Genomic DNA, 12,391 nt, shown 5'->3' with positions numbered 1-12,391 from the left:
CGACTTCTTGAAGCCACCAAGCCTTTGCACATCTGCCTGAGAGAAAGCCCCAATGAATTCAATGGGGCTTACTTGTGAGCACATGTGTACACAACTGGGTAAAGTTGATAGGGGACCGGTAGCCTTTTCAGATGTTTTGGACCCCAATACCCATCATTCCTCAGCAGCGGCCATCTTGCCTGGGGCTAATGGGAATCCAAAACGTCTAGAGGAAAACCAAAACCACAGTTTAGCCACCCCTGGGGTTAAAGGTTGCTGTCTTTCCCTTTAGGCATTGGCAGACAATGGCCTTGTTTGGCTTAAATTGAGGCTTCAACACTGCCCTGTGTTTCACTCCTGCGTTAGGAACCTCCTGACAGCCAATTACTCTGTAATAAAACATTCAGCTGCCACAAGGTCATGAGGTGTGTATCTGCCAGAAGATTTGCTGGCTGGGTCTGGTTTTCTGTAAAATACTGGTATGCAACTACTGGCAGATGCTGAATTCAATGACAAATGTTTCAAGGACAGTTCATTTGCATGACAAACTCTCCCAAGGCTGCCTTAGGTTCCTGGATCCTTGCCCTCTCTTCTTCTCTGGTAGCACTGAGAGCGTTTCGACATCGAGAGTCCATTCCTACTTTTCTTGTTGCTATATTTAGCATTTCCTAGACTAACCAACTAGTAGGGACGTGGGTGGCGCTGTGGGTTAAACCACAAAGCCTAGGGCTTGCCAATCAGAAGGTCGGCGGTTCGAATCCCCACGATGGGGTGAGCTCCCATTGCTCGGTCCCTGCTCCTGCCAACCTAGCAGTTCGAAAGCACGTCAAAGTGCAAGCAGATAAATAGGTACCACTCTAGCAGGAAGGTAAACAGCGTTTCCGTGCGCTCCTCTGGTTCGTCAGAAGCGGCTTAGTCATGCTGGCCACGTGACCCGGAAGCTGTATGCCGGCTCCCTCGGCCAATAAAGCGAGATGAGCGCCGCAACCCCAGAGTCGGCCACAACTGGACCTAATGGTCAGGGGTCCCTTTACCTTTACCTAGACTAACCAAAGCAGGGAGATCCAAAACCAGCTTAAGCAATAATTGTCAGTTCTAGGGAAGAAGATGCTTAATAAGTACACATTTGCCTATTTACGTGCAATAGTTTTAAGAAAAAACACCCTTTAAAATGTACACCTTTTGAAGATAACTAGGCAACCAAAAAAAAAGGCATGATTAATCCTTCCTTTGCTAGCTAAAGGAACATTGTCAGCCATGCACCTCCCGTGCTTTAAGAGATCAATTTATGCAACAAGCCTTTAAGGTAAGGAAGTGCTGCTAATTCTGTTTCCACTGGGTTGTGATGAGATGATGAATCATCCCTAAGCAAAGAAGGGAATTGGAAATGGTAACGTCCTACATCTCAGTTATCAGTATCCTCCCTGTTCCTCCTCCCTGGTCTTTAAGCACAAAATCCTGTTGGGTTTCCTAATAAGTGTAAGTCCTCAATAAGTGTAGGAGTTAGGCAAGCCGGTCTTGGCTACGCCTGCGCAATATTTCTGGTTTTCACAATAGAGTGTAGTTAAGAATAGGCTAAGAATTATTTCTAGTATGCCTCTGAATACCAGAGGCTGGAAACAAGGCTCTTTGTATGTTCCATAATGCCTATGAATCGGCTTCTACTGTACCTGTTGAATTCCGGCCTGTTATGCAGTTGTGAAAAGCACAAGAGCTCTGTTTGGAGGTGGGGGGGAGGAGGGTCATTCTACCAAGACCAGTCAATGAAAATACATCTACAGTGGTACCTTGGTTCTCAAACGCCTTGGTTCCCAAACGCCCAAAACCCGGAAGTAAGTGTTCCGGTTTTTGAAAGTTTTTCGGAAGCTGAATGTCCAATGCAGTTGTCAGCTATTGTTTCCGGGGCGCCTGCACCAATGAGAAGCTGCGCCTTGGTTTTAGAACATTTCAGAAGTCAAACGGACCTCCAGAACGGTTTAAGTTGGGCGCTTTGGTTTTTGCTATTTATTTTGTGTTTTTCTTTTTGAGGCTTTTTCGGTTAATTTGTTTTTGTGACTGTGTGGATGATAATTTTTATCATCTACAATACTGTCTTATTTATTTTATAGTAGAGTACATTGATTATTGCTTTCATTTTATGAATCAATGGTCTGGTTAGAGAGTAAAATTCATGTTAAATTGATGTTTTAGGGGTTGTTTTTAAAAGTCTGGGACGGATTAATCTGTTTTGCATTACTTTCTATGGGAAAGTGTGCCTTGGTTTTGGGAACACTTTGGTTTTGGAATGGACTTAAGTTTGAGAATCAAGGTACCACTGTACTTTTCTAGCTTGTTCCAAACATCAAAGGCTTCTAATGGGTTTTCATACGTTTATCCTATATATATATTCTGGGTTCACTCAGATGAACAGAGTTCCTCATTCCGAGCAAATGTAGAACCTGGAATTCTTAGGTTACAGTGCAGTGAAAAATAATAACGTTAACCCTGACAAATTCATGATGTCAGTCCCCCCCTTCTTATTTTTTAGGTTCCCGAGTACTGTACAAAATGTCAACCGTAGTCACTTTTGTCTTTCTGCTTTTAAGCATAGCAATTATTGTTACTATTACTCTGGTCCAAGTGAATCGGAGAGAGGTCCTTTTGCCAGGGCTGAAGGTAAGTTGAATGAATATGCTGCAGTATCCATTGCTTAGTTTGGGTGCCGGGGCTCAGCTGCTGAACTGGTGATGTAATGGTAGTCAAGAGGGCTTCTGAACATGTGGAAAGAGTTTTCCAGCAGCAGAAAGTAAGCACAGCTCGATTGCAAGCGCCTGCAGTTAGAAAAGGGGTGCCTTGCAGGTCTTGCTTCCTCTCTTTCTAGAAGCTAATCACTGTGATCAAAGAAAGCATTATCAAAGAAAGACCTCTTCGGGTAGAATCTGTATGATAATAAGTGAAATGAAGTCAGATCCAGGACAAAGACATCTTGGAACATCAAACCTCAAGTTCCTTTGGACATGTGCATTCAAATAGGTGCTCCTCTGCTCCTCTGCTTTCCCCCATCCAAATTTTGTTCCACAAAAGAGACATACTCAACCTCCAGACCTGGTGTTGTCTCCCTGCCCCCCCCCCTTGCTTCAGGTGGGCTATCTAAATGGGAGTTAGATGTGGCTTCAGAATGGACCCAAGAGCCGGCCAATCATGGCTTTGAATGAGGAAGTGGGAGAGATGGGATGAGGGTGGGGTGGAGATCCACTCAGGACTGGTTGGGAAAGAGGCTGGGTTCCTTTTCTGTAAAGACTGAAACAAAAAAGGACTGTAAGAAACTTTCCCTAGTCTTTATACCAGGCATAGGCAAAATTGGCCCTCCAGATGTTTTGGAACTACAATTCCCATCATCCCTGACCACTGGTCCTGTTAGCTAGGGATGATGGGAGCTGTAGTCCCAAAACATCTGGAGGACCGAGTTTGCCTATGCCTGCTTTATACTTTCCTGGGCAACCAGCCGGGAGCTGCTGACAGCACCCCGCTGCCCCAATTAAAGGAGAGTACTGCTCAACAAAAAGCTTGCGATCCCCTGTATTAAAACCCTGAGCATAACATGCCAAACAACAAGAGCTCCCTTCGCCAGCACTGCGGGATTTTAGGGCAGTAATTACATAAGAGGGTGAGATCCTTATTAAGAAGATCTCTGGACAGTTACATGCCCAAAGGCTGAAGGCTTCCCACTTGAAAGCTCCTCTTGAAGAAACATATCTTGGCTGCCTCTGTTTTCCTCGAGGCAGGATTGGGACCCGATGGGTGTAGCTGCCTGCTTGCCCTACCAGTTAGGACATGCCCACAGTATTATCCTTCCATCTCTCAACTGCGAGTGGGAAGGAACAGGTAGGAGAAGCAAGCTCAGGAGAATGGGAATGGCCAGGGAGAGGGGTTGGAGGCAGGAGCGACTGCTGCCGCCCCACGGCATCTGCCGTCTGAGGTGGCTCCAGCACTCTGCCCAATGGTAGAGCCGGCCCATAGGGAAACAGCTGTTCAAAGAAAAGAAGAAGCCAGAAATCACTAAGAAAGAAAGAAAGAAAGAAAGAAAGAAAGAAAGAAAGAGGAAGGAAGGAAGGAAGGAAGGAAGGAAGGAAGGAAGGAAGGAAGGAAGGAAGGAAGGAAGGAAAGAAAGAAGGAAGGAAATCACTCTAGCTTAATACAAAAAGTGTCTCTTAGGCAGTGGCGTAGCGTGGGGGGTGCAGGGGGGGCCGGCCGCACCGGGCGCAACATCTGGGGTTAGGGCAAATCCACGGGTTAGGGGGCGCAAATCCACGGGTTAGGGGGCGCAAATTACTTGCCTTGCCCCAGGTGCTGACAACCCACGCTACGCCGCTGCTCTTAGGGACTTGGGCTACTTTTCTAACGCTTGTATTTTCTTTGATTGTTTCCAACAAGAAACCATGCTCGTCTTCTAATCTATAACTTTCTCTCCCCCCCCCTCCCACCACCAAGTATGGAATAGTGCTCGATGCAGGGTCATCTCGGACGACTGTCTATGTATATGAATGGCCGGCAGAGAAAGAAAACAACACGGGAGTCGTGAGCCAGACCTTCAAGTGCAATGTGAAAGGTGAGGAGGGAATGTGGATTTTGGGGTGGCCCCGAAACAAATACCAAGCACGGAATGTATGAGCTGGGTGAAGGAGGGGGGCAGGAAGAGAAACGGCAGCTTCTGTGTTTGAAACCCCTAATACACTGTCCATTAAGAGCATCATCATTCCACTTTAAACAACCATGGCTTTCCCCAAAGAATCCTGGAAACTGTATATGGTTAAGGTTGCTAACTGTTGCTTGGAGACTCCTATTGCCTTCACAGAGCTACAATTCCCAGAGCCTCCTGGGAAGAGAGATTTGTAGCTCGGTGAGAGGAATAGGAGCCCCCTAAGTACTTGCAGCGGGGACGCGGGTGGCGCTGTGGGTTAAACCACAGAGCCTAGAACTTGCCGATCAGAAGATCGGCGGTTCGAATCCCCACGACGGGGTGAGCTCCCGTTGCTCGGTCCCTGCTCCTGGCAACCTAGCAGTTCGAAAGCACGTCAAAGTACAAGTAGATAAATAGGCGGGAAGGTAAACGGTGTTTCCGTGCGCTGCTCTGATTCACCAGAAGCGGCTTAGTCATGCTGGCCACATGACCCGGAAGCTGTACGCCGGCTCCCTCGGCCAATAAAGCGAGATGAGCACCGCAACCCTAGAGTCGGTCACAACTGGACCTAATGGCCTTTACCTTTAAGTGCTCATAGCACCCTTAGGGACGCGGGTGGCGCTGTGGGTAAAAGCCTCAGCGCCTAGGGCTTGCCAATCGAAAGGTCGGTGGTTCGAATCCCCGCGGCGGGGTGCGCTCCCGTTGCTCGGTCCCAGCGCCTGCCAACCTAGCAGTTCGAAAACACCCCCGGGTGCAAGTAGATAAATAGGGACCGCTTACTAGCGGGAAGGTAAACGGCGTTTCTGTGTGTGGCTTTGGCTCGCCAGAGCAGCGATGTCACGCTGGCCACGTGACCCGGAAGTGTCTGCGGACAGCGCTGGCCCCCGGCCTCTTGAGTGAGATGGGCGCACAACCCTAGAGTCTGTCAAGACTGGCCCGTACGGGCAGGGGTACCTTTACCTTTACCTTACTCATAGCACCCTTAGCAGGGATAGCCTAACTGCTGTTGTCTATGCTCTGGTAACTTCAAGGTTAGATTACTGCAATGCGTTATATGCAGGGCTGCCTCTGAAGACGGTTCGGAAACTTCAGCTAGTGCAGAATTCAGCAGCTAGGTTGCTCACCGGAGCAAGACGGTTTGAGCATGTTACACCGATCCTGGTCTGACTGCACTGGCTACCAATGAATTACGAGGCCCAATTCAAAGTGCTGGTTTTGACCTACAGTGGTACCTCGGGTTACAGACACTTCAGGTTACATACTCTTCAGGTTACTGACTCTGCTAACCCAGAAATGTTACCTCGGGTTAAGAACTTTGCTTCAGGATAAGAACAGAAATCGTGCTCCTGCGGTGCCGCGGCAGCAGAAGGCCCCATTAGCTAAAGTGGTGCTTCAGGTTAAGAACAGTTTCAGGTTAAGAATGGACCTCCAGAACGAATTAAGTACTTAACCCGAGGTACCACTGTATAAAGCCTGAAACGGCTCAGGACCGCAAGACCTCAAGGACCGCCTCTTCCCATATGAACCTACCCGGACCCTGAGATCATCTTCTGAGGCCCTCCTTCGTGAGCCTCCTCCTCTAGCGGTCCGGAGGGTGCCAACACGAGAACAGGGCCTTCTCTGCAGTGGCTCCCCATCTGTGGAATGCTCTCCCCAGGGAGGTTTGCCTGGTGCCTTCGTTATACACCTTTAGGCGCCAGGCAAAAACGTTCCTTTCTAACTAGGCCTTTGGTTGATCTGTTTGACATCGTATACCCTTTAAAATCCTATACCTCGTTTTCTGGGGGGATGTTATTGGGTTGTTGTTTTTATTCTGATTATATATGTTGTGATTTTGTCTGTGAACCGCTCTGAGACCTCCAGGTATAGGGCGGTATATAAACTCGATTAACAACAACAACAACACACAACAGTTCCCAGGATTCTTTGGGTGAAGCCCTGACTGTTTAAAGGGGTATGATAGTGCTTTCAAAGTGTTATTTGTATTTTATTTTTTATTATTAATCACAGCGCTTTAGACAATAAGTGAATGCAGTGGCGTAGCGTGGGGGGTGCAGGGGGGGCCGGCCGCACCGGCCGCAACATCTGGGGTTAGGGCAAATCCACGGGTTAGGGGGCGCAAATCCACTGGTTAGGGGGCGAAATTACTTGCCTTGCCCCGGGTGCTGACAACCCACGCTACGCCACTGAGTGAATGAAATGCAACAACAAACCCCAAAATTAAGCAATTAGTGGCTGAATTCGCCTGCCACGGCTCTAAATCAAAATACAACGGCAGGCAAAGCAATTGAAGCAGCCTTCTTGTATTGGGCGGGCTTCTCAGTGGGGAGGTATTGGCTGGGCAAATGACTCAGGGACAGGTTTTGCTGTTCCAAATGGGCGTGGGAAGTTGGTGCGTCATGTAGTAGGGCGGAAATCGTGCACGACTTGCCATTTGCGTGCCTGTGGCATTTCAAAATGTGACAGATTAGCAAGCGGGGACAGCAGTGGCAGCGGCAGATCGAAATCATCTGCATTCTCTGCTGCCCCGGTCTAACGGAAACTGCGGTGGCAGCTTGTTCCTGTGGGTGCGAATGCTTGTGTGTATGCACACCTAAGAAAATCAGGCTAATAATAATAATAATAATAATAATAATAATAATAATAATAATAATAATAATTTATTATTTATACCCTGCCCATCTAGCTGAGTTTCCCCAGCCACTCTGGGCGGCTTCCAATCAAGTGTTAAAAACAATACAGCATCAAATATTAAAAACTTCCCTAAACAGGGCTGCCTTCAGATGTCTTTTAAAGAGAAGATAGCTGCTTATTTCCTTCACATCGGAAGGGAGGGTGTTCCACAAGGCGGGCGCCACTACCGAGAAGGCCCTCTGTCTGGTTCCCTGTAACCTCACTTCTCGCAATGAGGGAACTGCCAGAAGGCCCTCAGAGCTGGTCCTCAGTGTCCAGACTGAACGATAGGGGTGGAGACGCTCCTTCAGGTATACAGGACCGAGGCCGTTTAGGGCTTTAAAGGTCAGCACCAACACTTTGAATTGTGCTCGGAAACGTACTGGGAGCCAATGCAGGTCTCTCAGGACCGGGGTTATGTGGTCCCGGCGGCCGCCCCCAGTCACCAGTTTAGCTGCCACATTCTGGATTAGAACAACGATGTGAGAACAACATATGAAGGCATGTGGCTGAAAACTGCAGGAGGGGACAGTTCTCTCGTGCTTGAATCCTTTTTTGCAGGTTTTCCCCGGGTATCTGTTTGGCTTCTGCAAACAGAATCCTGGACTAGATGGGCCATTGGCTTGATCCAGCAGCCTCATCTTATGTTCATTTTTTAATCCACTATAACTCCAAAGAGTGCCAGGGTTCTTCCCTTTCTTTGTTCCCTAATTCTCACAACGCCCCTGTGAGGTCGGTTAATCTGAGGAAGGTTGACTCTCAAGGTCGCCTGGTTCAACACGAACCACTAACTTGCTGTATCTCATGACTAACCCTTTCATTGTTATTTCCGACAAAATAGTGCCTACCTAGGCTTTAAATTTTGCTTAAACCGTGGGATTTTCTCTGCATGGATCACGGTTTCCCTCTCCTTCTTCTCTTTTGAGGCACAGACTCTTTTAATCAAAGGTTAAAAGGTAAAGGTAAAGGGACCCCTGACTGTTAGGTCCAGTCGTGGCCGACTCTGGGGTTGCGGCGCTCATCTCGCTTTATTGGTCGAGGGAGCCCGCGTACAGCTTCCGGGTCATGTGACCAGCATGACTAAGCCGCTTCTGGCGAAACCAGAGCAGCGCACGGAAATGCCATTTACCTTCCCGCCAGAGCGGTACCTATTTATCTACTTGCACTTTGATGTGCTTTCGAACTGCTAGGTTGGCAGGAGCAGGGACCAAGCAATGGGAGCTCACCCCGTCACGGGGATTCGAACCGCCGACCTTCTGATCGGCAAGCCCTAGGCTCTGTGGTTTAACCCACAGTGCCACCCAGGTTGCTGTTCAGCAAAGTGAGATTTTCAATTGATGGGTACAAACTCCTGAGCAAATCCTTTCATGCATGCAATTAGGCCGTGTCATTTCAGAGCATTTGAAGTTCTTTCCAAGCTTCTTGTACTACAGGGACGGAAATATATATAGGAACCGAAGCCTGCAAATAGAATCCCATCTGAAAATTATGGGCTTTGTGGGATTGGTTTGGTTTTTTTAAAAAACTAATTAAAGGCAGCATCATTTCGGCTCTGCTGTAATCTGAAGCAAAATTGTTTAGTTTTTCTAATTAGTTTTACAATTACATATCCAACTTACAACATAGATCCCACAGAATCTCCTGGACTTCCCTCCTCCCCTTTGTGGGTCCTATTGTTAGTCCTTTCCTCCTGCATCTTTTATAATAATCCAAATCTTTTACATCTCCATTATATCCAAAATTCACCATTAAAATACAAGTGCTATTCCGATCCTACTAACAATTTTAACTGTTCACAGTGGTTTTTAAGATAAATTATATATTTTCCCCATTCTTTATTAAAATTTTGGTCTTCCGGACTTCTGATTCTTCTGGTCATTTTTGCCATTTCGGCATAATCCATCTATTTAAATCTGAAGCAAAATTCTCACCCTGGTTGCTTATGTGCTTATGTGTTTTTAACTTTTAAGGGCCACCCATCTGGATTTATCCCAGGCCAAAATGGATAATGTTGAGCCTTCCTAGGTTTCAGTTTCATCAGCCAGAGCTGTTATACTGCTGTAAACCACACATGTGGGTGGAGGGAAAGTAGCTACAGGTTCTTATTTTAGGAATGTAATGTGCTACTTGTAGGGTAAAAATAATAATAATAGACCTCACTCAGTGGTTTACATAGAAATGAATTAAGGCAATTAAAATTTGAAACAGAAATGAACAGATGCTGGACTCCTTTGAAAACGGCTTCTCCATTCAAACCAGGAAGTGAACTCTCCAGACAATGGAACAGGTTGCCTTTTCTTATCTCTCAGGCTGTGATCTCCTGGGTGACGCGGGTGCCATTAGGCAGCTGAATGTGCATGCGTACTCCCTCCATTCCCCTCCCTTCTGGCTCTGTGTGGCCCGTGCCACTGGCAACCCATGCTATGCCACTGGGAGGAAGAGGGATAAGCTTTACAATCCAACAGTTGAAATCCCGGGGACTGGGGCACAGCATGGAGGAATGAAGCCTGACTGAAACATGAAACATGACACTTCCTGCATACTTCCAACATCTTATATATTTGACCGTGCATTATTTTGGACTAGATGACCCTTGGCTTGATATTGGTCATCGACAGTAATAAAATGACTTGAGGTGACCATATGGGCCCCTTCCAACTCGACAATTCTATGGTTCCATCCTTAAAAATATTTATATTCTTAGCTGTTATCCGTACTCCTAAATACTTAACTTTCTTCTCAATTGTCAGTTCTGTTACTTGTTGTAGGTCTTTTTTATATTGCTCTGTCACATTTTTCACCAATACTTTCGTTTTACTTTTGTTTAATTTAAAAGCTGCTACTTTTCCAAACTTAAGAATCTGTTCCAAGACCCTCAGTATACTAGTCAAAGGGTCTTCTATACGAGGTCATCTGCAAATGCCTTCAGCTTATATGCTTTATAACTTACTGCTATCCCTTTTATTTCTTCATCTTATGCTTCTAGCCAGAGTCTCTAAAACTAATAAACAATAATGGTGACAGGGGACATCCCTGTCTCGTCCCTTTCATTATTTTACATTTTCCTCTTATTACATTATTTACTATCAGCATTGCCTGTTGACCAACAGAATAAATTGCATCAATTCCTCTAAGAAATTACTCTCCAAAGTTCATAATCTCAATAGTTTTTTTCTTGAAAGTCCATTGAACGTTGTCAAAGGCCTTCTCTGCATCTAGAATTCTATGGTTCGATGGTCACTGTAATGTTCAAGTGTTCCTACACATTATTTACTTACTAACTTTATTTATTTGCTTTCCAAATAAATAAAAGTGCTCAGAATGACACCAGCTTAAAGATAGAGATGAATAGTAAAAGTCTTGGTGAGTAACAAAACTGAATCCATTAACCCCCTTCTCCTAGGTCCTGGGATATCCAGCTATGCGAGCAACCCTCAAGAAATTGCTAAGCCCATTAATGATTGCATGAATAAAGTAAAGGAGAAAATTCCATTGCACTTACATACGACCACACCTGTCTACCTGGGAGCCACAGCCGGCATGAGACTTCTGAGGTATGGTTGGAAACCACAGCAGATACTGATGTGTTGTGTGTATCGTTTTGTCCATTGTTAAGTGGATAAAGCTGGGGGAAATTATTCATGCCAAAGTCTTCTCATCCTCGCCTTAAAACCTATCAGTCTATGGGGATTAATAGATATGAGCATGTTAAGACAACGCCCATAAACCAAAGAAGGATTTGGATTTTCCCAGGGGGTATTGCTGGTGAGTACAATCTTCCCTCAGATTCAACTTGTTGTGACTATTGACTGCCTTGTAGAAGACGGTCGATCCCAGATCGGAGTGTTCCTGAATATTTTGTAATAAATGTGTAATCTTGGGGTGGGGGCAAACAAGGACTTTCTGCCATGGGCTGCCACAACCAAGGAGGAGGGACAGAGTGGGGGCTTGGCCCATGTTGCATACCTGACAACAGCCTGCACTTGTTGTTGTGCATGTGCCAGTGGTTGTATAAAATCCTTTGTGCGTGCACAGATTTTTCTTTGAAGTGTTAAGGACCAATGTAAGTAAGTAAGTAAATTTTTATTTATAACCTGCCCTCCCCGGCCAAGACCGGGTTCAGGGCGGCTAACATCAAATACATTAAAACACAATCAAACAATTGATTAAAATACAGCTTAAAAATTAGAATCAGGATAAAATTAAATGATTGCCCACAAATTACCGTATTTTTTGCTCTATAAGACTCACTTTTTTCCTCCTAAAAAGTAAGGGGAAACGTGTGTGCGTCTTATGGAGCGAATGCAGTCTGCACAGCTATCCCAGAAGCCAGAACAGCAAGAGGGAACGCTGCTTTTGCTGCGCAGCGATCCCTCTTATTGTTCTGGCTTCTGAGATTCAGAATATTTTTTTTCTTGTTTTCCTCCTCCAAAAACTTGTGGTCTGGTGTGTCTTATAGAGTGAAAAATACGGTACAACATAGGGGTGAGGAACCTCAAGTATTCATCAGGACCAGCTATCCATGTTGGTCCCACATGAGCCGATAAATGGGCCAAAGAGGGAACTTACAGGGTCCCATAGAGGGGGGTCAAACTGGGCCTGAACCAAAGGCCAGGTGGAACAACTCCATCTTGCAGGCCCTGCAAGTCCCACAGGGCCCTGGTCTCCTGCAATAGAATGCTCCACCAGGCTGGGGCCAAAGTCGAAACGGCCTTGGGCCTGGTTCAGGCCAGTTTAACTTCCTTGAGGCCCAGGACCTCCAATATATTATTATTTGCGGACCGTAAGGTCCTCTGTGGGGCATACCATGAGAGGTCCCGTAAATACGAGGGTCCTAGGCTGTATAGGGCTTTAAAGGTTAAAACCAGCATCTTAAACCTGACCCTGTACTCCACCGGGAGCCAGTGCAGTTGGTAAAGCACTGGATGAATGTGGTCCCAGGACAAGGACCCCATAAGGAGCCTTGCAGAGGCATTCTGCACTCGCTGGAGTTTCTGGGTCAGCTTCAAGGGCAGCCCCACATAGAGAGAGTTAGAATAATTGAGCCTGGAGGTGACCGTTGCATGGATCACTCATGCT

General features: G+C 46.4%; 1 protein-coding gene across 7 annotated transcripts in view; it reads left to right on the top strand.

Annotated features, from left to right (window-relative positions):
• Positions 1-12,391, top strand: part of ENTPD3 (ectonucleoside triphosphate diphosphohydrolase 3) — a 29,956-nt gene that overhangs the window by 4,748 nt on the left and 12,817 nt on the right. For all 7 annotated transcript variants that reach the window (XM_028750946.2, XM_028750949.2, XM_028750947.2 and 4 more), the window contains 3 exons: positions 2,507-2,634; positions 4,450-4,567; positions 10,716-10,866. In XM_028750946.2, the coding sequence (XP_028606779.2) occupies positions 2,507-2,634; positions 4,450-4,567; positions 10,716-10,866 (397 nt within the window). The remainder of the gene's footprint in view (positions 1-2,506; positions 2,635-4,449; positions 4,568-10,715; positions 10,867-12,391) is intronic.

The sequence above is a fragment of the Podarcis muralis genome, chromosome 12 (assembly GCF_964188315.1).
Source record: "Podarcis muralis chromosome 12, rPodMur119.hap1.1, whole genome shotgun sequence".
Classification (NCBI taxonomy): domain Eukaryota; kingdom Metazoa; phylum Chordata; class Lepidosauria; order Squamata; family Lacertidae; genus Podarcis; species Podarcis muralis.
This window is presented reverse-complemented; position numbering and strand designations above follow the sequence as displayed.